The following is a 23587-nucleotide window of genomic DNA, read 5'->3' as shown; positions in this document are numbered from 1 at the left end:
ATGACGCGGGAGGGAATAAACAACAGCATATTTTCTTCACATCAGTCAGTATGTATTCCCCGGTGAAATTCATTGTTCCACTATTCAAAGGGAAGTTCTGTCCTTGAGAACACCCAAAATTATGCTATTATGTGGGGGCATCAGCAGCATCCTCGGCATTGGGAGAAAAAGCCAAGCTTGTTCTCTGTACAAAGCTCGTTCTCTGTACAAAGTTGTTGCTCCATAAATAGTGCAACAATAGGATCAGGCCAGGCGTGGCTCGTGCCTGTAATCCCAGCACTTTGGGAGGCCAAGACAGGTGGATCACCTGAGGTCAGGAGTTCAAGACCAGCCGTCTTACTAAAAATACAAAATTAGCCTGGCATGGCGGTGGGTGCCTGTAACCCCAGCTACTTGGAAGGCTAAGGCAGGAGAATCGTTTGAACCCGGAGGCGGAGGTTGCAATGACACACGATCTTGGCAACAAGAGCGAAACTCTATCTCAAAAAATAAAAACAACAAAAGGATGATTGCATCCTTACCAGACTCCTGCAAGGGTCTCCACATGCCTTGTCCTGTGAGGTCCTGAGGTCAGTACAGTCACAGCTGAGCAGAGCACGGGCACTTCTAAGTAGGAAGGCACGACAGTAAGAGAGAAGTTTCCAGCATTGGAAGCTTCCTGCAGTTCACACAACACTTCAGATGAACTAGGTATAGTTTCCCTGAAAAAAATCAAAGTTCAATTCTGATAGCTTCATCTTGCTCAATCATTACTTTTCATGGCTGCTTCAACTCTCTTAAACTCTTAAGAAGCTAAGGAGGAGAAAAATGACTCTCATCTGTAGGATTTGAGGCTCTAGCCTTTCATTGACATAGCAGATGGATCCTGAAACCTGTTAGCTGCCAGATTTTTTCTTTTCTTTTTTTTTAGACAGAGTCTCACTCTGTCACCCAGGCTAGAGTGCAGTGGCGCCATCTCGGCTCATTGCAACCTCCACCTCCTGGGTTCAAACAGTTCTCCTGCCTCAGCATCCTGAGTAGCTGAGACTATAGGCACATGCGACCACACCTGGATTTTTTGTATTTTTAGTAGAGACAGGGTTTCACCATGCTGCCCAGGCTGGCCTCAAACTCCGGACCTCAGGTGATCCACCTGCCTCGGCCTCCCAAAGTGCTGGGATTACAAGCATGAGCCACTATGCCCAGCCAGGTGTCAGGCTTTGTACCCTCCCTGTATCTCAGAGTTGGCCGGGTGGCTTTAGTAAGTTGGGAGCTGTAGCACATACATTTGTTTAAGTGTATTTAACATTTTTCTTTTTTAAACTGCAGACTGAGATCTGACTAAACAATTGCAAATTTCTAAGCATTTTTTAATTCCACAGTTAGAAACCCTTCATCTGGAGTGGTGTCGGTATGACATAGAAATTGCAGAAAGGCGGGCCGGGCACGGTGGCTCATTCCTGTAATCCCAGCACTTTGGGAGGCCGAGGCAGGTGGATCACGAGGTCAAGAGCTCGAGACCATCCTGGTCAACATGGTGAAACCCCGTCTCTACTAAAAATACAAAAAATTAGCTGGGCATGGTGGCACATGCCTGTAATCCCAGCTACTCAGGACGCTGAGGAAGGAGAATTGCTTGAACCCAGGAGGCGGAGGTTGCAGTGAGCAGAGATCGCGCCATTGCACTCCAGCCTGGGTAACAAGAGCAAAACTCCGTCTCAAACAAATAAACAAACGAACAAACAAGAAGCTGCAAAAAGGCAAATTATTCTATTTTGTATGTATTAGAATAGTATTAGAATTAATATTATTTATCCTTCCGAACCACAGTTCAAAAAAGAACTAATACTATTAAAAAAAAAAAAAAAGAATTAATACTATTTAAATGTATTAGAATAGTATGAGGAAATAGAACCTTTTTCTGCATAAATTCAGAAATGGCAGATTCACAGCAGGCTGGAACAGAAACAGCAGGACTCTTCAGAAACACCAGAATTTTTAAATTAATTAATTAATTTATTTTATTTTATTTATTTATTTATTTTTTGAGACGGAGTTTCGCTCTTGTTACCCAGGCTGGAGTGCAATGGCACGATCTCAGCTCACTGCAACCTCCGCCTCCTGGGCTCAGGCAATTCTCCTGCCTCAGCCTCCTGAGTAGCTGGGACTACAGGCGTGCGCCACCATGCCCAGCTAATTTTTGTATTTTTAGTAGAGACGGGGTTTCAACATGTTGACCAGGATGGTCTCGATCTCTCGACCCCGTGATCCACCCGCCTCGGACTCCCAAAGTGCTGGGATTACAGGCTTGAGCCACCGCGCCCGGCAAGAAACATCAGAATTTTTTAAGTCAAGTTCTAGCTATTTTGCCTGGGCAGGTCTCAAACTTCTAGGTTCAAGCTATCCTCCTGCCCCAGCCTCCCACGTAGATGGGATTACAGAGCATGCCCCATTATATCCCACTCACGTCTTCTGATTAATCTATCAATAAGGGCTAAGAGCATTCAGCCTTAGAAAATCTTTGAGCCGGGTGCGGTGGCTCAAGCCTGTAATCCCAGCACTTTGGGAGGCCGAGGCGGGTGGATCACGAGGTCAAGAGATCGAGCCCATCCTGGTCAACATGGTGAAACCCCATCTCTACTAAAAGTGCAAAAAACTAGCTGGGTGTGGTGGCACGTGCCTGTAATCCCAGCTACTCAGGAGGCTGAGGCAGGAGAATTGCCTGAGCCCAGGAGGCGGAGGTTGCGGTGAGCCGAGATCGCGCCATTGCACTCCAGCCTGGGTAACAAGGGTGAAACTCCGTCTCAAAAAAAAAAAAAAAAAAAAAAAAGAAAATCTTTGAATGAGATCCCTCATTCCCTGTGGTTCTCTCAATTCAAGGTAGCATGATATTATCTCTGAAGTTGTTCCTGAAGACAGATAAAGAGAGGATGAATGGCCAGGGCTAGAGCATGACCCACAACAAGGCTAAGTGAATGTATATAAAGCGTAAGGCAGCAGCTCTCTCCCTTTGGTGGGCATCAGAAATACCTGTGTACCTTTCTAAACACATGAGGGCTTAGATCTCAACTCCCTACATCTCCAAAGGTGGAGCTCCAGGCAGATAGGTCTTGCCAAAGTTTAGCTGGCAATTCTGGTATGTGTCACAGAGAACTATTGGTACAATGTTTCTGGCAGACATATACACAACCTTTATTTTGTGTAACTGGAGATAATTTATCAATGGTACATTTTACAAGATCACTACTGTAAGAATTCCTTTCTCGACTAGGCTTGACGGCTCATGCCTTTAATCCCAGCACTTTGGGTGGCCAAGGCAGGTGGATCACCTAAGGTCAGGAGTTTGAGACCAGCCTGGCCAACATGGTAAAACACTATCTCTACTAAAAATATGAAAAAATTAGCCAGGCATGGTGGTGCACGCCTGTAATCCCAGCTACTTGGGAGGCTGAGGCAGGAGAATCGCTTGAACCCAGGAGGTGGAGGTTGCGGTGAGCCAAGATCAAGCCACTGCACTCCAGCCTGGGCAAGAGCCAAACTCCATCTCAAAAAAAAAAAAAAAAGAGAATTCCTTTTTGTCTATCCTGGCTGCTGATTACCCAGCAACAGGCATACATAAAATGTCAATTCCCTTCATAACCAAAGTTAGAATTTTATTTTTTTATCACCACCTGCTTTCATATATATACATACATATATATATATATATATATTTTTCGAAGTTAGAATTTTAAATGAACGTTTGCTTTTCACATTTTGCTTCTTTTATATGGTAGAGTTAGGATGGACTTTTTAACTTATTTGCAGCTAGTTTCACTGAAAATACTTCTGGTTTTTGTGTGCTACTAATTTCTTGTCTTAATGTTTTAAAGATAGAGATTAAAATAAGACCATAAGGAAAACATTCATCTTAGCAACATCTGATAAAAAGAAGAAAAAAGCCAGGCACGGTGGCTCACGCCTGTAATCCTAGCACTTTGGGAGGCTGAGGTGGGTGGATCACCTGAGGTCAAGAGTTCAAGACCAGCCTGGCCATCATGGTGAAACCCCATCTTTTTTTTAAAAAAAAAAAAAAAAAAACAAGAAGAAAAAAAACCCTTATTTTAACTTAGCATTGATTTTTACTAAACTTATTTACTTTTTTTTTTTGAGACAGTCTTGCTCTATTGCCAGGCTGGGAATATAGACGTGAGCCACCACACCAGGCCAGTTTTTACTCAACTTAAGCTTTAGTTTAGGCAACAGATCACAACTTCCTTCCCCAGTTACTAACGCCCAGATTGTTTCAGATCCCCAAACGGGAAGTCCAAAATATCATGCTGTAGAATTCTCATGTCTTAGCTTCTGCAGTGTTTCTCTGCAAAGGGGCCAGGATGACCCCAGCATTCCTGTCTTCACTCTCAGAGCTGTACAAATTATGATTTTCAATGTACTCTTGGACAAGATCTGGTACCAAGTAGCGAATGCTCTGGCCCCTTCTGAGGGCTCTCCGGATTTTTGTGGATGAGATGTCATTGGTGATCCATTCATTCACCACATGAATGTTGCTCCGGTGTTTCCACAGCACATCCGATTCATAGATAAATTTCTGAGCATCATTTCCAGCCCGAGTAACACATATGAGCCCATAGTCAGCCACGATTTGGGTGATGTCTTCACTCTTCCACAAATTGGGAACAGCAAAGGACTCCAGTAAATCTGCCCCACACAGCAGCTTGACCTTAGGTGCAGCTGGGAAGAATAAAACAGAGCTTCAGGGTCTGCTTTTTCTTCCCCCTACCTTCTCCAAGTGGAAAGGGGTTTACTTTTCTAATAACTCATTGTATCAAAATGAAGGTATACATGTGCTTTTCAAGAATGAGGGTTGGGGCTGGGCACGGTGGCTCATACCTGTAATCCCAGCACTCTGGGAGGCCAAGGCGGGTGGGATCACTTGAGGTCAGGTGTTTGAGATCAGCCTGGCCAACATGGAGAAAACCCGTCTCTACTAAAAATACAAAATTTGCCAGGGGTAGTGGTATATACTTGGGAGGCTGAGGCGGGAGAATTGCTTGAACCCAGGAGGCAGAGGTTACAGTGAGCCGAGATCACGCCATTGCACTCCAGCCTGGGCAACAAGAGCAAAACTCTGTCTCAAAAAAAAAAAAGAAGAAGAGTTCACAGTTTTTATAAGAATCAGATTCCCAAAAGAGATCCAGAACACCTCAAAAATTAGAGACCACTGCAGGAGAAATAAGCTCGGGTGCCTTTTACTCTTCTTCGCTTCATGAAACTAACAAGGGGCATTTTCTAGACGCCAAATATGCAATATAAAATGAAAATATAGGCTAGGCTGGGCATGGTGGCTCATGCCTATAATCCCAGCACTTTGGGAGGCCGAGGTGGGCAAATCATGAGGTCAGAAGATCAAGATCGGCCAGGCGCGGTGGCTCAAGCCTGTAATCCCAGCACTTTGGGAGGCCGAGGCGGGTGGATCACGAGGTCAAGAGATGGAGACCATCCTGGTCAACATGGTGAAACCCCTTCTCTACTAAAGATACAAAAATTTAGCTGGGCATGGTGGTGTGTGCCTATAATCCCAGCTACTCAGGAGGCTGAGGCAGGAGAATTGCCTGAACTCAGGAGGCGGAGGTTGCGGTGAGCTGAGATCACGTCATTGCACTCCAGCGTGGGTAACAAGAGCGAAACTCCGTCTCAAAAAAAAAAAAAAAAAAAAAAGAAGATCGAGATCATCCTGGCTAATATGGTGAAACCCCGTCTCTACTAAAAATACAAAAAATTAGCAGGCCGCGGTAGCACACGCCTGTAGTCCCAGCTGCTGAGGAGGCTGAGGCAGGAGAATTGTTTGAACCCAGGAGGCAGAGGTTGCAGTGAGCTGAAATTGTGCCACTGCACTCCAGCCTGGACAACAGAGCAACACTCCATCTCAAAACCAAAAAAAAAAAAAAAAGAATGAATGAAAGAAAATACAAGCCAGGTGTAGTGGCTCACACCTGTAAACCTAATACTATGGGAGATCAAAGCGGGAGGATTGCTTGAGGCCAGAAGTTCAAGACCAACCTGGCCAACATAATGAGATCCCATCTCTAAAAAACAAAAAAATACACAGAGGTTTGCTCAGCTATAGAATCTTATCAGCTCTAGTCCATGAGTCCTGATGAAACATACAAACCTTTTGTTTTCGGATCTAGGGATTTCTTTTGATTAGAATCTTGTTTTGGCTCAGTCCACTTCCTCTTCCGTCCAGGCCTTTCTAGCATAGGTGAATTCTGCTGGTGATCACAGTTACTAGCCTCCAGTTTCTCTTGATGGTGTCTATAAAACAACAGTACAATAGAATGTTCTGCTTTCTCACAATGCCCCGTTAAGAGTATCATTAACATTATTTATTTATTATTTTGAGATGGAGTCTTGCTGTGTCACCCAAGTTGGAGTGAGTGCAGTGGCAAAATTTCAGCTCACTGCAACCTCTGCCTCCTGAGCAGCTCCACAGGTCCACACCACCACGCTGGGCTATTTTTTTTCTGTATTTTTAGTAGAGATGGGATTTCCTCATGTTGGCCAGGCTGGTCTTGAACTTCTGACCTCAAGTGATCCGCCCCTCTCCATCTCCCAAAGTGCTGGGATTACTGGCATAAGCCATCACGCCTGGCCAACATTATTTATTTATTTTGTGCCACACCCTACACTGAATCCTTTACATGAATTATCTGGTAAAATCCTCTCAACATAAGACAACTGTTGTGGAGGACTAAAAAGATATTAAAAAATCGAAAGGGCATGGTGGCTTATGCCTGTAATCCCAGCAGTTTAGGAGGCTGAGGCAGGCATATCACAAGGTCAGGAGTTCGAGACCAGCTGACCAACATGCTGAAACCCCGTCTCTACTAAAAATACAAAAAATTAGCCAGTTGTGGTGGTACACACCTGTAATCCCAGCTACTAAGGAGACTGACGCAGGAGAATCACTTGAACCCAGGAGGCGGAGGCTGCAGTTAGCCAAGATCGCGCCACTGCACTCTGAGTGACAGATGGAGACTCGGTCTTAAAAAAAAAAAAAAAAAAAAAAAAAAGATGGGGTTTCACCATTATGGCCAGGCTGGTCTTGAACTCCTGACCTCAGGTGATCCACCCACCTCAGCCTCCCAAAGTGCTAGGATTACAGGCATGAGCCACAGCGCCCGGCCTCCAGCTACTTTTTTTTTTTGAGACAGTCTTGTGTTGCCCAGGCTGGAGTGCAGTTGTACAATCTCAGTTCAATGTAACCTCTACCTCCCAGGCTCAGGTAATTCTCCTGCCTCAGCCTCCAGAGTAGCTGGAATTACAGGCATGCACCACCACGCCCAACTAATCTTTTTATTTTTAGTAGAGATGGGGTTTTGCCATGTTGGCCAGGCTGGTCTTGAATTCCTGGCCTCAGGTAATCCGCCTGACTCAGCCTCCCAAAAGTGTTGGGATTACAGGCATGAGCCACCACATTCAGCCTTAGTTCTTTTACTTCTAAGTACTTTTTGATGAAGAATTTAAATCTCTTTCCACTTAAAATACCCAGAGTGGTTTCTACTTCCTCATCTGAATCCTAACTGATGTAGTTGGTAACTGGAAGGTTCAGAACTCTAAGAACAGATACTAAACAGAAAGTCTTTTCAGAAAGCCCTTTTATTTTAAACTCAAGATAACAATAGGCCAGGCATGGTAGCTTACACTTGTAATCCCAGCACTTTGGGAGGCCTAGGTGGGAGGACTGCTTGAGGCCAGGAGTTTGAGATCAGCCTACGCAACATATCGAGACCCCATATCCAACAAAATAAAGAAATTTTTTTTTTTTTTTTTTTTTGAGATGGAGTTTGGCTCTCGTTACCCAGGCTGGAGTGCAATGGCGCAATCTCGGCTCACCGCAACCTCCGCCTCCTGGGTTCAGGCAATTCTCCTTCCTCAGCCTCCTGAGTAGCTGGGATTACAGGCACGTGCCACCATGCCCAGCTAATTTTTTGTATTTTTAGTAGAGACGGGGTTTCACCATGTTGACCAGGATGGTCTCGATCTCTCGACCTTGTGATCCACCCGCATCGGCCTCCCAAAGTGCTGGGATTACAGGCTTGAGCCACCGCGCCCGGCCTAAGAAAAGAAAATTTTGAAAAATCAAAACAACATTAAGAAATAATTGGGTGTCGGCTGGGCCCGGTGGCAAGCCTGTAATCCCAGCACTTTGGGAGGCTGAGACAGGCAGATCACCTGAGGTCGGGAGTTCAAGACCAGCCTGCCCAACATGATGAAACCTCATCTCTACTGAAAATACAAAAAATTAGCTGGGCGTTGTGATGGTGCCTGTAATCCCAGCAACCAGAAGGCTAAGGCAGGGAAATTGCTTGAACCCGGGAGGCAGAAGTTGCTGTGAGCCAAGATCGCACCATCGCACTCCAGCCTAGGCGACAAGAGTGAAACTCTGTCTCAAAAAAAAAAAAAAAAAAAGGAATAATTAGGTGTTAGTAGGCCGAGGCAGGTAGATCACCTGAGGTTAGAAGTTCAAGACCAGGCGGAGGTTGCGGTGAGCCGAGATCGCGCCATTGCACTCCAGCCTGGGTAACAAGAGCGAAACTCCGTCTCAAAAAAAAAAAAAAAAAAAAAAAAAGAAGTTCAAGACCAGCCTGGCCAACATGATGACATGATGAAACCCCATCTCTACTAGCAATATAAAAATTAGCCAGGGGTGGTGGCGGGCACCTGTAGTCCCAGCTACTCAGGAGGCTAAGGCAGGAGAATTGCTTGAACCCAGGAGGGAGAGGTTGCAGTGAGGTGAGTTCATGCCACTGCACTCCAGCCTGGGCGACAGAGCAAGACTCTGTCTCAAAAAAAAAAAAAAAAAAAAAAAAAGGGAGGGCCGGGTGCAGTGGATCACGCCTGTCATCCCAGCACTCTGGGATGCCAAGGTGGGTGAATCACCTGAGGTCAGGAATTCAAGACTAGCCTGGCCAACATGGCAAGAACCCATCTCTACAAAAAAACACAAAAATTAGCCAGGCATGGTGGCACACACCTATAACCCCAGCTACTTGGGAGGCTGAGGTAGGAGAATTGCTCCAACCCAGGAGGCAGAGGATGCAGTGAGCCCAAATCACGCCACTGCACTCCAGCCTGGGCAACAAAGTGAGACACCGTTAAAAAAAGAAAAAAAAAGAAAAATAATTAGATGTCACTTGCTCTGGTCTCTGAACCCTTAACTAGAATTGCTTCAAAGGTATGAGCACAGAGATTCGTGACTCTCTCCAGATGCTGTCATGGAAGCAGCATACAAATCAGGCCTGTCCATGGTCAAGCAGCACTTGATGCTTCTCTTCCTTAAATTATCTGCCTATCACTTTTATACTTAGGAAGACTGATAATCATAACATCTTCCTGCAATTTTGCCTCCCTCATTTGGGGCTCAGATAGACCAGGCCAGCTTCCTCTATTTTCTAATAGTGATAACACATAGCAGCAAGCATGCAATGTAACCTCTGCCCCCCGGGGTTCAAGTGATTCTCCTACCTCAGCCTCCCAGGTAGCTGAGATTACAGGCACACACCACCACACCCAGCTAATTTCTGTATTTTTAGTAGAGATGGGTTTTCATCACATTGGCCAGACTAGTCTCGAACTCCTGACCTCAAGTGATCCAACCGCCTCTGTCTCCCAAAGTGCTGGGAATACAGGCGTAAGCTACCACACCCGGCCACAAACATCTTAAAACATAATGAAAGACACAGAGGGGCTAAGGAATACCCATCCTCTGGTACTGTGCTCTACAGTCTTAATAGTAACCTTCCACAGGAATGGCTTATAACATATGTGACAGTTTTGCAAATCTGTCACATTTTTGTATGTTCACAGATATAAGCAACATGGAAACATGGTAAAAACAAGCTGCCTAGCCATTTACACAGAACTGACAAAGCCGATTCCACTGTGAGTACCTTAGCACCTTAAGAGTCTCTTTCCACTCCTTCTGAAGACTTTCCCATGTATCAACTTCCACCCATTTGGAATTCTTGGTGGCAAGTTCTGCCATGATGATCCGGTGATGGGCAGGAATGAGTCCTTTCTTCTTATAGGCATCACCAACGGGAGAGATGATGCCTTTGACAACTCGGTATCTTCCTAGATAAAGAGTTAGGTTTCACATTAGGTATAACAAATTAGATTTTATGCACAGGAAATATTATGATCAATATTATGTTTTGTTTTGTTTTGTTTTGAGACAGAGACTTGCTCTTGTTGCCCAGGCTAGAGTGTAGTGGCATGATAGCTCACTGCAACCTCCGCCTCCCAGGTTCAACCAATTCTCCTGACTCAGCCTCCCAAGTAGCTGGGTTACAGATGTGTGCCACGATGCCTGGCTAATTTTTGTTATTTTTAGTAGAGATGGGGTTTCACTGTTAGCCAAGCTGGTCTCGAACTCCTGACCTCAAGTGATCTGCCTGCCTCGGCCTCCCAAAGTGCTGGGACTACAGGCGTGGGTCACCATGCTTGGCCAATATTGTTTTGTAATTACTGATTCTCTTGCTTTGGGGATTCCAGCTTATTAGCAGATTGATCAATTAACTGACTGAAATTACGGTAAAATATAAATTACACAAAAATTTCCCATTTTAACCACTTGAGTATACAGTTCTATGATAGTAAGTGCAAGCACACTGTTGTGCAACCATCGCTCTCATCCCTAGAATGTTTTCATCTTCCCCAACTGAAACTCTGTACCTCACCTCATTCCCCTATACAGTTAAATTTCTATTGATATTGCCAAATCACTTTGTAAAAGGCCTTAATTTATTTTTTTTGTATTTTTTGTTTTTTGTTTTTAAAGATAGGGTTTAACTATGTTGTTCAGGCTGGTCTTGATGGTCTTGAACTCCCTACCTCAGGTGATCCATTTGCCTTGGCCTCCAAAGTGCTTGGATTACAGGCGTGAGCCACCATGCCCGGCCAAAAGCCTTAATTTGTATTGTCCACCTAAAGTGTATACAAAAGCCCATTTCTCAATGTGATAGGTAAAATATATATCAATTTTTAAGTTAGTTCTCTGGTTATTAGAATTATTAGTGAGATTTAGCATCCATCCATCCATCTACCTATCAGCATATTATATGATCATTTATGTAACAAAAAAATCGAGGACAGGTGTAGTGGCTCACACCTGTAATCCCAGGACTTTGGGAGACTGAGGCAGGAGAATCACTTGAACCCAGGAGCTCAACACCACCATGGGCAAAACAGTGAGACCCAGTTTCTACAAAAAGAAAAAAATTAGCCAGATGTGGTGGCATGCCTGTAGTCACAGCTACTCAGGAGGCTTAGGCAGGAGGCTCACTTAAGCCCAGGAGGTCAAGGCTGCAGTGGGCTGTGAACATGCTACTGCACTCCAGCCTGTCCAGCCAGGGTGACAGAGTGAGAACCATTTCAAACAAACGAACAACAAAAAAAATCTGTCTATACACTCAAATGTTTGCATATAAATTCATATAAAGAAGACTGGAAGGATACACATTAAACATATTATATTATGTCATGCCATGGTGGTTCATACCTGTAATCCCAGCACTTTGGGAAGCCAAAGGGGGAAGAGTGCTTGAGAACAGGAGTTCGAGACCAGCCTGGCCAACAAGGTGAAACCCCATTTCTACTAAACGTACAAAACTAGGCCGGGTGTGTGGTGCACACATGTAATCCCAGTTATTTGAGAGGCTGAGGCAAGAGAATCACTTGAACTTGGAAGGTGGAGGTTGTAGTGAGCCCAGACATTGCCACTGCATTCCAGCCTGGGCAAGAGAGCAAGACTCTGTAGAGGTGGGGTTTTACCACATTGGCCAGGCTGATCTCAAACTCCTCACCTCAGGTAATCTGCCCCCCTCTGCCTCCCGAAGTACTGGGATTACAGGTGTGAGCCACCATGCCCCCCCACCCCAGCCTATTCATGCATTGTTTATGAAAAATTTTAAAAGGCTGTGCCTGATCCTGGAGGTTTTATGTATGCTAAGTACAAGCTTTCATTTTTTGCCTTAAGTAATGGGAAACTCTGAAGTAGCTTAAGCACATGGATGACAGAAACAAATTCCTTTTCTTGGTGGGGAGGGTGGTCAGGGTCTTGCTCTGATGCCCAGGCTGGTGAGCAAATGTGTGATCATGGCTCGCTGCAGCCTTCACCTCCCAGGCTCAAGTAATCCTCCTACTTTTAGTCTCCTGAGTAGCTGGGACCACTGGCACATGCCACCATACCCGACCAATTTTTTCTAGAGATGGGGACTCTGTTTCCCATGTTCCACCGGTCTCAAATTCCTGTCCTCAAGTGATCCTCCACCTCAGCCTCCTGAAGCACTGAGATTACAGGTGTGAGCCACTGTACTCAACTGTACTTTCTATTCTACAGGCCATAGCCAGATGCTCAATTCTACCCTCATACTTCACCCTCTTTCTTGGCTAAGAAGTCACTTTACAAGAGAGCAGGACAGCATATTTGTGCCCAGTCGATCAAATGTGTATTCTGAAACAGGCCCAGGCATACTGCTTCCCTCGTCTTAAGCCACTTTTGGTTACTGCTCCTACCTGTTCCATTCAAGTAGTCCTTGGCCAGCTCAAACAATCTGAGGTGCATGTTGGTGATGGGATTGAAGGAACCACAAGCAAGGAGAACCACTTCAGTCTTCTCGGAATTTTCCATGGTAAGAACTCGAAGTTGTTGATCTAAATGGAAAACTGTGACACCTCCCTTGTTGTCTACAAAGGAAAAAAAAATGCAATCAGTTATACATTTTTTTTTTTTTTTTTTTTTTTTTGAGACGGAGTTTCGCTCTTGTTACCCAGGCTGGAGTGCAATGGCGCGATCTCGGCTCACCGCAACCTCCGCCTCCCGGGTTCAGGCAATTCTCCTGCCTCAGCCTCCTGAGTAGCTGGGATTACAGGCACGCGCCACCATGCCCAGCTAATGTTTTGTATTTTTAGTAGAGACGGGGTTTCACCATGTTGACCAGGATGGTCTCGATCTCTCGACCTCGTGATCCACCCGCCTCGGCCTCCCAAAGTGCTGGGATTACAGGCTTGAGCCACCGCGCCTAGCTATACATTTTTTTTTTAAGATGAGGTCTTGCTCTGTCACCCTGGCTAGAGTGTAGTAGTGCAACTATAGCTCACTGCACCCTCAAACTCCTGGGCTCAAGTGATTGCTCCCACCTCAGCCTCTGAAGTAGCTAGGAACACAGGCACATACCAATAGGCTGGCTAGTTATTTTAAAAATTATTTTTTGTAGAGATGGGGTCTTGCTATGTTGCCCAGGCTGGTCTCAGACTCCGGGGCTCAAGCAATCCTTCTGCCTGTCTCTCAAAGTGCTGGGATTACAAGCATGACTCACCGCGCTCAGCCCAGTTACAGATCTTCTGATGTCCTTCCATGTTCTCATTCCCAATAAATGAATGAAAAATATTTGACTTTGGCCAGGTGCAGTGGCTCATGCCTATAATCCCAGCACTTTGGGAGGCTGAGGCAGGTGGATCACAAAGCCAAGAGATCAAGACCATCCTGGCCAACATGGTGAAATCCTGTCTCTACTAAAAATATAAAAATTAGCTGAGCATGGTGGTGCATACCTGTAATGTCAGCTACTTGGGAGGCTGAGGCAGGAGAATCGCTTGAACCTGGGAGGCGGAGGTTGAGTGAGCTGAGATCGCGCCACTGCACCAGAGCCTGGCGACAGAGCCAGATTCCATCTAAAAAAAAAAAAATTTTTTTTTGGCTTCAATCATTATGCTAAGTGAACTGTCAAAATGCTTCCATGTCCCATCCCTCCTTTTTGTTTTATTTTTTTTTTTCCTTCAAGACGGAATCTCATTCTGTTGCCCTGGCTGAAGTGCAATGGCCTGATCTCAGCTCACTGCAACCTCCGCCTCCTGGATTCAAGCAATTCTCCTGCTTCAGCCTCCTGATTAGCTGGGATGACAGGCACACACCACCATGCTCAGCTAATTTTTGTATTTTTAGTGGAGATGGGGTTTCACCATGCTGGTCAGGCTGGTCTCGAATTCCTGACTTCGTGATCTGCCTGCCTTGGCCTTCCAAAGTGCTGGGATTGCAGGCATCAGCCACCATACCTGGCCCATCCCTCCTTTTCAATGTGAATTTGCAGCTCATACCACGAAGAGATGGAAGTGACTTCCCCACATTTTTTGACTTGCTTTTGCCGAAAGAATGTGGCACAAGTAATAGTGTGGAGGATGCCAGAACACGTGGGAGAAAGCTGATGCTCTCACTGATAGCCATCCAACTGTTCCACATGTGGGGAACACGGCCATCCCCCACCAGCCAACAACTACAGTCCATCTGCTCGGACACATGAGCAAACCCAAGTGAGGGCAACCAAACCTGGCTCAGACTGTCAAGCCAACAAGCTGACCCTACTCTCAAAGGCAAAAATGAGCGTTTATTATCATGTGTTACTCAAGTTTTGTGACCTGCGCTATTACAGCCTCAGTTAATTAATACATTATCATCTACCAAATACAGCATTTTTGCCTTTTAGTCAACATGACAGTAACACCATAACTTTCCATTGAATAACAGTATATAATTTACAAACCTCTTTTCCATATCAATTATTCCACTGATCCTTCCATAACCTAATGAAGTAATTAAATGCAAGGTATCCAATTTTAAATTTTTATTAATTTTTTTTTTTTTTTTTTTTTTTTTTTTTCTGAGACGGAGTTTTGCTCTTGTTAACCCAGGCTGGAGTGCAATGGTGTGGTCTCGGCTCACTGCAACCTCCGCCTCCTGGGTTCAGGCAATTCTCCTGCCTCAGCTTTCCTGAGTAGCTGGGATTACAGGCACGCGCCACCATGCCCAGCTAATTTTTTTGTATTTTTAGTAGAGACGGGGTTTCACCATGTTGACCAGGATGGTCTCGATCTCTTGACCTCGTGATCTGCCCGCCTCGGCCTCCCAAAGTGCTGGGATTACAGGCTTGAGCCACCGCGCCCAGCCTAATTTTTTTTTTTTTTAAGACAGAATCTCCCTCTGTCACCACGTTGGAGTGCGGTGGCGTGATCTTGGCTCACCGAAACCTCTGCCTCCTGGGCAATACTCCTGCCTCAGCCTCCCGAGTAGCTGGGACTACAGGCAGGTGCCACTATACCCAGCTAATTTTTTGTATTTTTAATAGAGACGAGGTTTCACCATGTTGGCCAGGATGGTCTTGATCTCCTGACCTCGTGATCTGCCTGCCTCAGCCTCCCAAAGTGCTGGGATTACAGGTGTGAGCTACCTCACCCAGCCTAAACTTTTTTATTCAACTAATTCATATATACAGATCTAGAAAATCACAGAGCGAAAAAGGCCCTTAGTGAAAACCAACAGCCATCAATCATATCCCATTCACCATCCCTTCCATCCAGCTCCCAGAGGCAACCACTTTTAACTTTTTGAGCTATTTCTTCTGGGAGTTACTGCCATAACTCTATATTATGTGCTTATAATGCCATTTCTTTTTTTTCTTTTTTTGAGACGAAGTTTCGCTCTTATTGCCCAGGCTGGAGTGCAATGGTGTGATCTTGGCTCACTGCAACGTCCGCCTCCCAGGTTCAACCATATTGAATTCAGTATGGTTCATGCAGAACCATACCCAGTTAACTTTTGGACTTTTAGTAGAGATGGGGTTTCACCATGTTGGCCAGGCTGGTCTCAAACTCCTGGTCTTAAGTGATCCATTCGCCTTGGCCTCCCGAAGTGCTGGGATTACAGGTGTGAGCCACCGTGCCCGGGCTAAAAATCTCTATTATTTAGAGCTGAAGCATTTAATCATTTTTTCTGTATTTTCCACCACCTGCCTTCATGCTCTATTTCCAGATAGCCTCAATTTCATCCTCCAATCTGCCTAGTTTTCATTTCTATCGTTACACTCTTAATTTCCAAGAGCCCTATCCTCTGAATATTCCTGTTGATGGTATCCTACTCTTGTTTCTCCATCAGATTATCTTTATTTCTCTACCAATATTCATACTATATTTTAAAGTGTCTTCAAAAAGAGCTGGTAGAACAGGCTGAGCGGGTAGGTAGGGCTTGTGCACAGGGGCCATCACTGTTCAGTAGCCTGTCAGTACTACAGGTCTTTATGCTTGGATTAGTCAGATTCCACAAGAAAGTATACAGAGAGCCTATGCCCTGAAATTAGGCTACCTGGCTTCAAACTGCAGCTCCAACAGCATGACCTTGGATAACCTAACCCTAATTTAACCTTCCTTTTGTCCCAGGTTTTTTTTTTTTTTTTTTTTTTGAGACAGATTCTTGCTCTGTCACCCAGGCTGGAGTGCAGTGGTGCGATCTCAGCTAACTGCAACCTCTGCCTCCTGGCTTCAAGCAATTTTCCCTGCCTCAGCCTTCCAAATACCTGGGATTACAGGTCCCTGCCACCACACCTGGCTAATTTTGTATTTTTAGTAGAGTCGGGGTTTCACCATGTTGGCCAGGCTGATCTCAAACTTCTGACCTTAAATGATGTACCCACCTCGGCTTCTCAGAGTGCTGGTGTTACAGGCATGAGCCCCAATGCCCACCTTGTCCCAGTTTTTATCAATCTTAAAACGGAACAAATAATACTACCTACCTCCTGATTGTTGTGAGGATTAAATAAAACAACACAGATCCAGGACATAAAACTACATTTGGCAATTAGCAAACATGCTATGAATACAGCTATTACTAATGTTGCACATTGTTATTACAGTTGTCTTTTTTTTTTTTTTTTTTTTTTTTTTTTTGAGATGGAGTTTCGCTCGTTACCCAGGCTGGAGTGCAATGGCGCGATCTCGGCTCACCGCAACCTCCACCTCCTGGGTTCAGGCAATTCTCCTGCCTCAGCCTCCTGAGTAGCTGGGATTACAGGCATGCACCACCATGCCCAGCTAATTTTTTGTATTTTTAGTAGAGACGGGGTTTCACCATGTTGACCAGGATGGTCTCGATCTCTTGACCTCGTGATCCACCCGCCTCGGCCTCCCAGAGTGCTGGGATTACAGGCTTGAGCCACCGCGCCTGGCCTGTCTTTTGTTTTTTAATTTCTCGTTTTTTGATTTTTGAGACAGGATCTCACTGTTGCCCAGGCTGGAGTACAGTGGTGAAATCTCGACTCACTGCTACTGCCATCTCCCAGGCTCAAGTGATCCTCCGACCTCAGCCTCCCAAGTAGCTGGGACTACAGGCATGTATTAGCTGGTTTTTTGTTTGTTTGTTTGTTTGTTTTTTGAGATGGAGTCTCGCACTGTCACCCAGGCTGTAGTGTAGTGGCGCAATCTCAGCTCACTGCCAATCTCTGCTTCCTGGGTTCAAGCAGTTCTCCTGCCTTAGCCTCCTGAGTAGCTGGGACTACAGGTGTGCACCACCACGCCCAGCTAATTTTTTTTGTATTTTTGGCAGAGACAGGGTTTCACCATGTTGGCCAGGATGATCTTAGTCTCCTGACCTTGTGATCCACCTGCCTCCCAAAGCACTGGGATTACAGTCATGAGCCATCATGCCTGGCCCTGTCTAATTGTTTTTTTGTAGACATGGGGTTTTGCCATATTGCCTACGTTAGTATCAAACTCCTGGGCCCAGAAACTCGAAGCGACCTGCCCACTTTGGCCTTCCAAAGTGCTGGGCTTACAGGTGTGAATCACTGTGGCCTACAAGCAATTTTTTTTAAATCAATAAAATGGCCAGGTATAGTAGCTCACGCCTATAATCCCAGCACTTTGGGAGGTCGAGGCTGGTGGATCATGAGGTCAGGAGTTCAAGACCTGCCTGGCCAAGATGGTGAAATCGCATCTCTACTAAAAATATAAAAATTAGCCAGGTGTGGTGGCCAGCGCCTGTAATCTCAGCTACTCGGGAGGTTGAGGCAGGAGAATCGCTTGAACCCAGGCAGCAGAGATTATAGTGAGCCAAGATTGCGCCACTGCACTTCAGCCTGGATGACAGAGTGAGACTCTGTCTCAAAAATAAAATTTTTTTGTAGAGACAAGGTCTCACTATTTTGGCCAGGCTGGTCTAAAACTCCTGGCTTTAACTGATCTTCCTGCCTCAGACTCTCAATGTGCTAAGATTACAGGCATGAGCCACCACACCCAGCCTTGACATTCCTCTCTTTTGAGAATCTTGTTCTATCACCCAAGCTGGGAAAGCTGGGAGGTTCAACTTGAACGTGGCTCACTGCAACTGTGATTTCCTGGGCTCAAGGATCCTCTTGCCTCATCTTCTCATGTGGCTGGGACTGCAGGCACACACCACCACGCCCATTTAATTTTTCTATTTTTTATAGAGATGGAGTCTCATTTTGTTGCCCGGGCTTTGCTTCCCACTTTGGGAAGCCAAGGTGGGAGGATCACTTGATCCCAGGAGTTCAAGACCCAGGGCTCAAGTGATCCTTCCACCTCAGCTTCTCAAAATGCTGGGATGACAGGTGTGAACCACCATGCCTGGCTTTATAAAAATACTTTCGGCCAGTGCAGCAGCTCATGCCTGTAATCCCAGCACTTTGCGAGGCTGAGGTAGGTGGATCAACTGAGGCCAGGAGTTCAAGACTAGCCTGGCCAACATGGTGAAATCCTGTCTCTACCAAAAATATAAAAAAGTAACCAGGTGTGGTGCCTGGCACCTATAATCCCAGCTACTTGAGAGGCTGAGGCATGAGAATTGCTTAAACCCAGGAGGCGGAGGTCACAGTGAGTCGACATTATGCCTCAGCACTCTAGGCTGGGTGATAGGGTAACTGCCTCAAAAAACAAAACAAAACAAAAAAAATTTTTTTTTTTTTTTCTTTTTTTTTTTGAGATGGAGTTTCGCTCTTGTTACCCAGGCTGGAGTGCAATGGCGCGATCTCGGCTCACCGCAACCTCCGCCTCCTGGGTTCAGGCAATTCTCCTGCCTCAGCCTCCTGAGTAGCTGGGATTACAGGCACGCGCCACCATGTCCAGCTAATTTTTTGTATTTTTAGTAGAGACGGGGTTTCACCATGTTGACCAGGATGGTCTCGATCTCTCGACCTCGTGATCCACCCGCCTCGGCCTCCCAAAGTGCTGGGATTACAGGCTTGAGCCACCGCGCCCGGCCAACAAAAAACTTTTATACACATTGTCATTTGATCCTCACCACAAATAATAATAATAATAATAATTTGGCCAAAAGCACGTAGAATGTTCCAAATGATCATCTATAGTTATTTAGTTTTTCCAGTTAATCTTTGACCTTTGGACATTCAAGTTTTTCTAACTTTTCACTATTATGAACATCCCAAAAAAGAAATAATAGGTTAAAAACAAATCTGGAAATTAAGGCTATGCAATGCCTCACTGTGTACTTCTAAGACTTGGCAGTACTCAAAACACCTGTGTCATGACTGTTCATCTGTAGCCCAACAGCAGTCAGTCATAACTGTTAGGCTGACCAACTTGCTTTTGTGCAACTTTATGCTCAGTGGACAAAGCTAGTGAATGGTGCATCAGGGCTAAAATTTAGGGTTCCTGACTCTTAGAAAAATGGGAAATAAACTGGAACAGTGTAGACTGGAATTGAGCCCTCCCATAGCTAAGGAGTTGAGAAATGTAAACTTTAACCCCTTGGACAGTGGGAACCTTTGAAGGTTTCTGAGCAATGGAGTGACATCAGGATTCTAAAAATAATATGATATGGGCATTAAAAAGCCTTATTTGGGCTGGGTGCAGTGGCTCACACCTGTAATCTCAGCACTTTGGGAGGCCGAGGTGGGCAGATCACCTGAGGTTAGGAGTTCAAGACCAGCCTGGCCAACATGGTGAAACCCCGTCTTTTTTTATTAATTAAAAAAAAAAAAAAAAGCCTTATTTGATTGTGTGATCTTGATCTCTTAACTCTGTCTTTAGGTTCATCTGTAAAACGGGGATAATGGGAAGACCAATCTCAGTGATTCTGAGGATTAATTCTCAGGATAATACATGGCAAGGGGTTAGCATATTGTCTGGCGCAGTGTGTGAATGGCAGCTGTTATTTTTGAGGAAAGTGATGTTACCGATGGCGGTGATAATATGGAATTCGTTGGATGGGGTGAAACAAGATTGGAAAGGCAGCCACAAATAGAGTCAGTGGAAACAGAAATAAGAAACATACTTGGGGGCCAGGCGTGGTGGTTCTCCCCTTAATCCCAGACTTTGGGAGGCCGAAGGGGGTGGATCACGAGGTCAGGAGATCAAGACCAGCCTGGCCAACATGATGAAACCCTGCCTCTACTAAAATACAAAAAATTAGCTGAATCCTGGTATCATACTTGGGATGATAACTGAAAGATAAGACATTTAAACCATTCTTAGTGATAAACTCATTTTTTTTAGTGTCATGCTGACCACTACTGAACCCTCTCCTTTATATCCTTTTAGCAGTGTCGCTGTGATCCCACCACTGTGCCTTATTTTGAGAAGGCCCCAAGTATATTTCTTTTTTTTTTTTTTTTTTTTTTTTTTCAGATGGAGTTTCCCTCTTGTTGCCCAGGCTGGAGTGCAATGGTGCAATCTCAGCTCACCGCAACCTCCACCTCCTGGATTCAAGCGATTCTCGTGCCTAAGCCTCCTGGGTAGCTGGGATTACAGGCATGCGCCACCACGCCTAATTTTTGTATTATTAGTAGAGATGGGGTTTCTCCATGTTGGTCAGGCTGGTCTCGAACACAGGACCTCAGGTAACCGCAGGTGGCATGCAACAGTAGTCCCAGCTACTCGGGAGGCTGAGGTTGGGGAATCGCTTGAACCTGGGAGGCAGAGGTTGCAGTGAGCTGAGATCATGCCACTGTACTACAGCCTGGCAACAGAGTGAGACTCCGTCTCAAAAAAAAAAAAGGAAATAAATACGCCGGGCGCAGTGGCTCACGCCCATAATCACAGCACTTTGGGAGGCCGAGGCAGGCAGATTACCTGAGGCCGGGAGTTTGAGACCAGTCTGACCAACATGGAGAAACCCCATCTCTACTAATAATACAAAAATTAGTCAGGCATGGTGGTGCATGCCTATAATCCCAGCTACCCAGGAGGCTTAGGCATGAGAATCGCTTGAATCCAGGAGGTGGAGGTTGCGGTGAGCTGAGACTGCACCATTGCACTCCAGCCTGGGCAACAAGAGGGAAACTCCATCTCAAAAAAAAAAAAAAAGAAAAAAAAAAAGAAATATACTTGGGGCCTTCTTAAAATAAGGCACAGTGGTGGGATCATAGGGACACTGCTAACAGGAAATAAAGGGGAAGGTTCAGCAGCGGTCAGCATGACACTAGAAAAAATGAGTTCATCACTAAGAATGGTTTAAATGTCTTACCTTTCAGTTATCATCCCAAGTATGATACCAGGATTCACTTGGGGCCTGTACCCATCCCTTTCATCCCGACCCCAGGCCCCCAATTCCCATAAAAACTACCTGTGGTATTATGGGATGTGGTAATGAATATAACATGCCCATAGTACCCTGAGGCCTGCAGAGCAATGAGGGTATCCGCCAGCCACTGAGCATGCTCTTAAAGACCAGGGGAGGGGCTGGGTTCAGCTGGTGCCAGTCAGACAGCTGGCATCAGACATGCCCACCCATCTCAGGTTTCACGTACTATTCCCAAGAGAAAGATGGAAGGAGAGTAAGGTTTAGTGTAAGAGCCATGGGTCCTCAAGGGAGCTGCTGCAGTTCTGAAACAGACTTAAGGGAAGGATGGAACAAAGAGCTTTTAGCCCTATCCTTGGGGATGAGCTCAGGTTTCCAGGTGATGCCCAAGGGATGGGGAGGGGCTGGGGGAAGCTGATGTCTCAGCATGAAGGAAGCTGTCTTTCTCTCTTGTCACATCTATAACCTTTCTCAAATATCCAGCTCAGTTAACACAGCCAACTTGAGCTCAGACCAGATTAGAAACCTTCAGAGCCACAGAAGAGTTAAGGTTACGGTGAGCTCCTATTGCTGCCAAAGGTGAGTTTTAAAGAACTAGGAACTGTCCCTTTCCTGAAGAGTACTTCCTCCATATCCTTACAGGGCACATGATGGGGAGGGAGCTGTGATGAATGGATGTAGCAGTTTGGAAACTCTAATGGGACTGCCCTGGGTCCTTCTTGTCTTGCTCCAGGTGCTCTGGGCCCAGTGTCACCATGATTCACTTTTGTTTGGCCCACACCGCCTATCGCTTGCACTGCTGGCTGCTGAGAACTCACCAGCTCAGGCTGTAAGTGTCCGCCCCACCCCCCACCCTCCAGCTCACTGTGACAATAAGGAGTCCATTTATTTCTGTGGCAGTCTTGAGGCTTAAATTTTACTTTTAAATTTAAATTTACTAATCTTGGGCTGGGAACAGTGGTATGTGGCTGGAGTCCCAGCTACTCAGGAGGCTGAGATAGAGCCACTGCACTTTGGCCTGGTTAATTACTGATCATTCATATATATATACACATCTGGTAGAGATGGGGTCTCACTGTGTTGCCCAGGCTGGTGTTAAAATCCTGGCCTCAAGCGATCCTCCCGCCTTGGCCTCCCATGGTTCTAGGATTAGAGGCATGAGCCACCACACCTGGCCAAAATAACTGATCTTTAAGCTTTAAAAACAGAGGTGTAAATATTAACGTAATATTTTATAAACATTAAGCCAGGTTTTTCATTTGTTTTTGAGATAGGGTCTCGCTCTGTTGCTAGTACAGAGCACTGTAGTACAGTGGCACCATCATTGCTCACTGCAGCCCTGAAATCCCAGGCTCAAGAGATCCTTCCACCTCAGCCTCCCAAGTAGCTAGTACTACAAGCGCTTGCCATCACTCCTGGCTAAAAAGTCTGTTTTTTAAAAGTTAACTTCTCAAAACAGTAAATAATTCTGTTTGGCTTTCCCTGTCACATATTTCAGGATGCTCAGTATTAAACCTATGTTGGCTAACTGTTAAATAATGTGGCTGACCTCACCAGCTCTCAGGATTTATATCTCTAAAAGGATGCTATTTCTTTCAAAACAGTAACTTTAACCATGTAACTATGTTCTTGTTCCAACAATGCTGTCATTAAATACTCCTAGGGGTATATTTTGAAACTGCCTTTTCTTTTGAGTACCTTCATTGGGGATAAATCTGCCTTTGGAGGGTATATTTGATTTCTGTGAATGCCCTAAAGTTATTCAGGGCTAAACCCAATTAATAAAATAATCGCGCCGGGCGCGGTGGCTCAAGCCTGTAATCCCAGCACTTTGGGAGGCCGAGGCGGGTGGATCACAAGGTCAAGAGATCGAGACCATCCTGGTCAACATGGTGAAACCCCGTCTCTACTAAAAGTGCAAAAAATTAGCTGGGCATGGTGGCGCGTGCCTGTAATCCCAGCTACTCAGGAGGCTGAGGCAGGAGAATTGCCTGAGCCCAGGAGGCGGAGGTTGCGGTGAGCCGAGACCGCGCCATTGCACTCCAGCCTGGGTAACAAGGGCGAAACTCCGTCTCAAAAAAAAATAAAAATAAAAATAAAAATAAAAATAAAATAATCAAGGTGAATTTAATAGTTTATAGTGAAGAAGGGAGTTAGAATGATTAGTCAAAATGGAAGATTTGGTCAGGCGTGGTGGCTCACACCTATAATCCCAGCACTTTG

General features: G+C 45.4%; 1 protein-coding gene across 2 annotated transcripts in view; it reads right to left on the bottom strand.

The window, feature by feature from the left end:
* Positions 1–3691: 3691 nt before the first annotated feature.
* Positions 3692–23587, bottom strand: part of NMNAT1 (nicotinamide nucleotide adenylyltransferase 1) — a 38497-nt gene continuing 18601 nt past the window's right edge. The window contains exons 2-6 of one of the 2 annotated variants that reach the window (XM_074380041.1): positions 13597–13716; positions 12559–12729; positions 9933–10116; positions 6152–6294; positions 3692–4710 (exon numbers count right to left, since the gene is read on the bottom strand). In XM_074380041.1, the coding sequence (XP_074236142.1) occupies positions 4310–4710; positions 6152–6294; positions 9933–10116; positions 12559–12673 (843 nt within the window). In that variant the 5' untranslated portion in view covers positions 12674–12729; positions 13597–13716 and the 3' untranslated portion in view covers positions 3692–4309. The remainder of the gene's footprint in view (positions 4711–6151; positions 6295–9932; positions 10117–12558; positions 12730–13596; positions 13717–23587) is intronic. The other variant, XM_003927912.4, reaches the window with a different exon arrangement.

The sequence above is a fragment of the Saimiri boliviensis genome, chromosome 11 (genome assembly GCF_048565385.1).
Source record: "Saimiri boliviensis isolate mSaiBol1 chromosome 11, mSaiBol1.pri, whole genome shotgun sequence".
NCBI lineage: Eukaryota > Metazoa > Chordata > Mammalia > Primates > Cebidae > Saimiri > Saimiri boliviensis.
The sequence above is the reverse complement of the archived record's forward strand: the minus strand, read 5'-3'. Positions and strand labels throughout refer to the sequence as shown.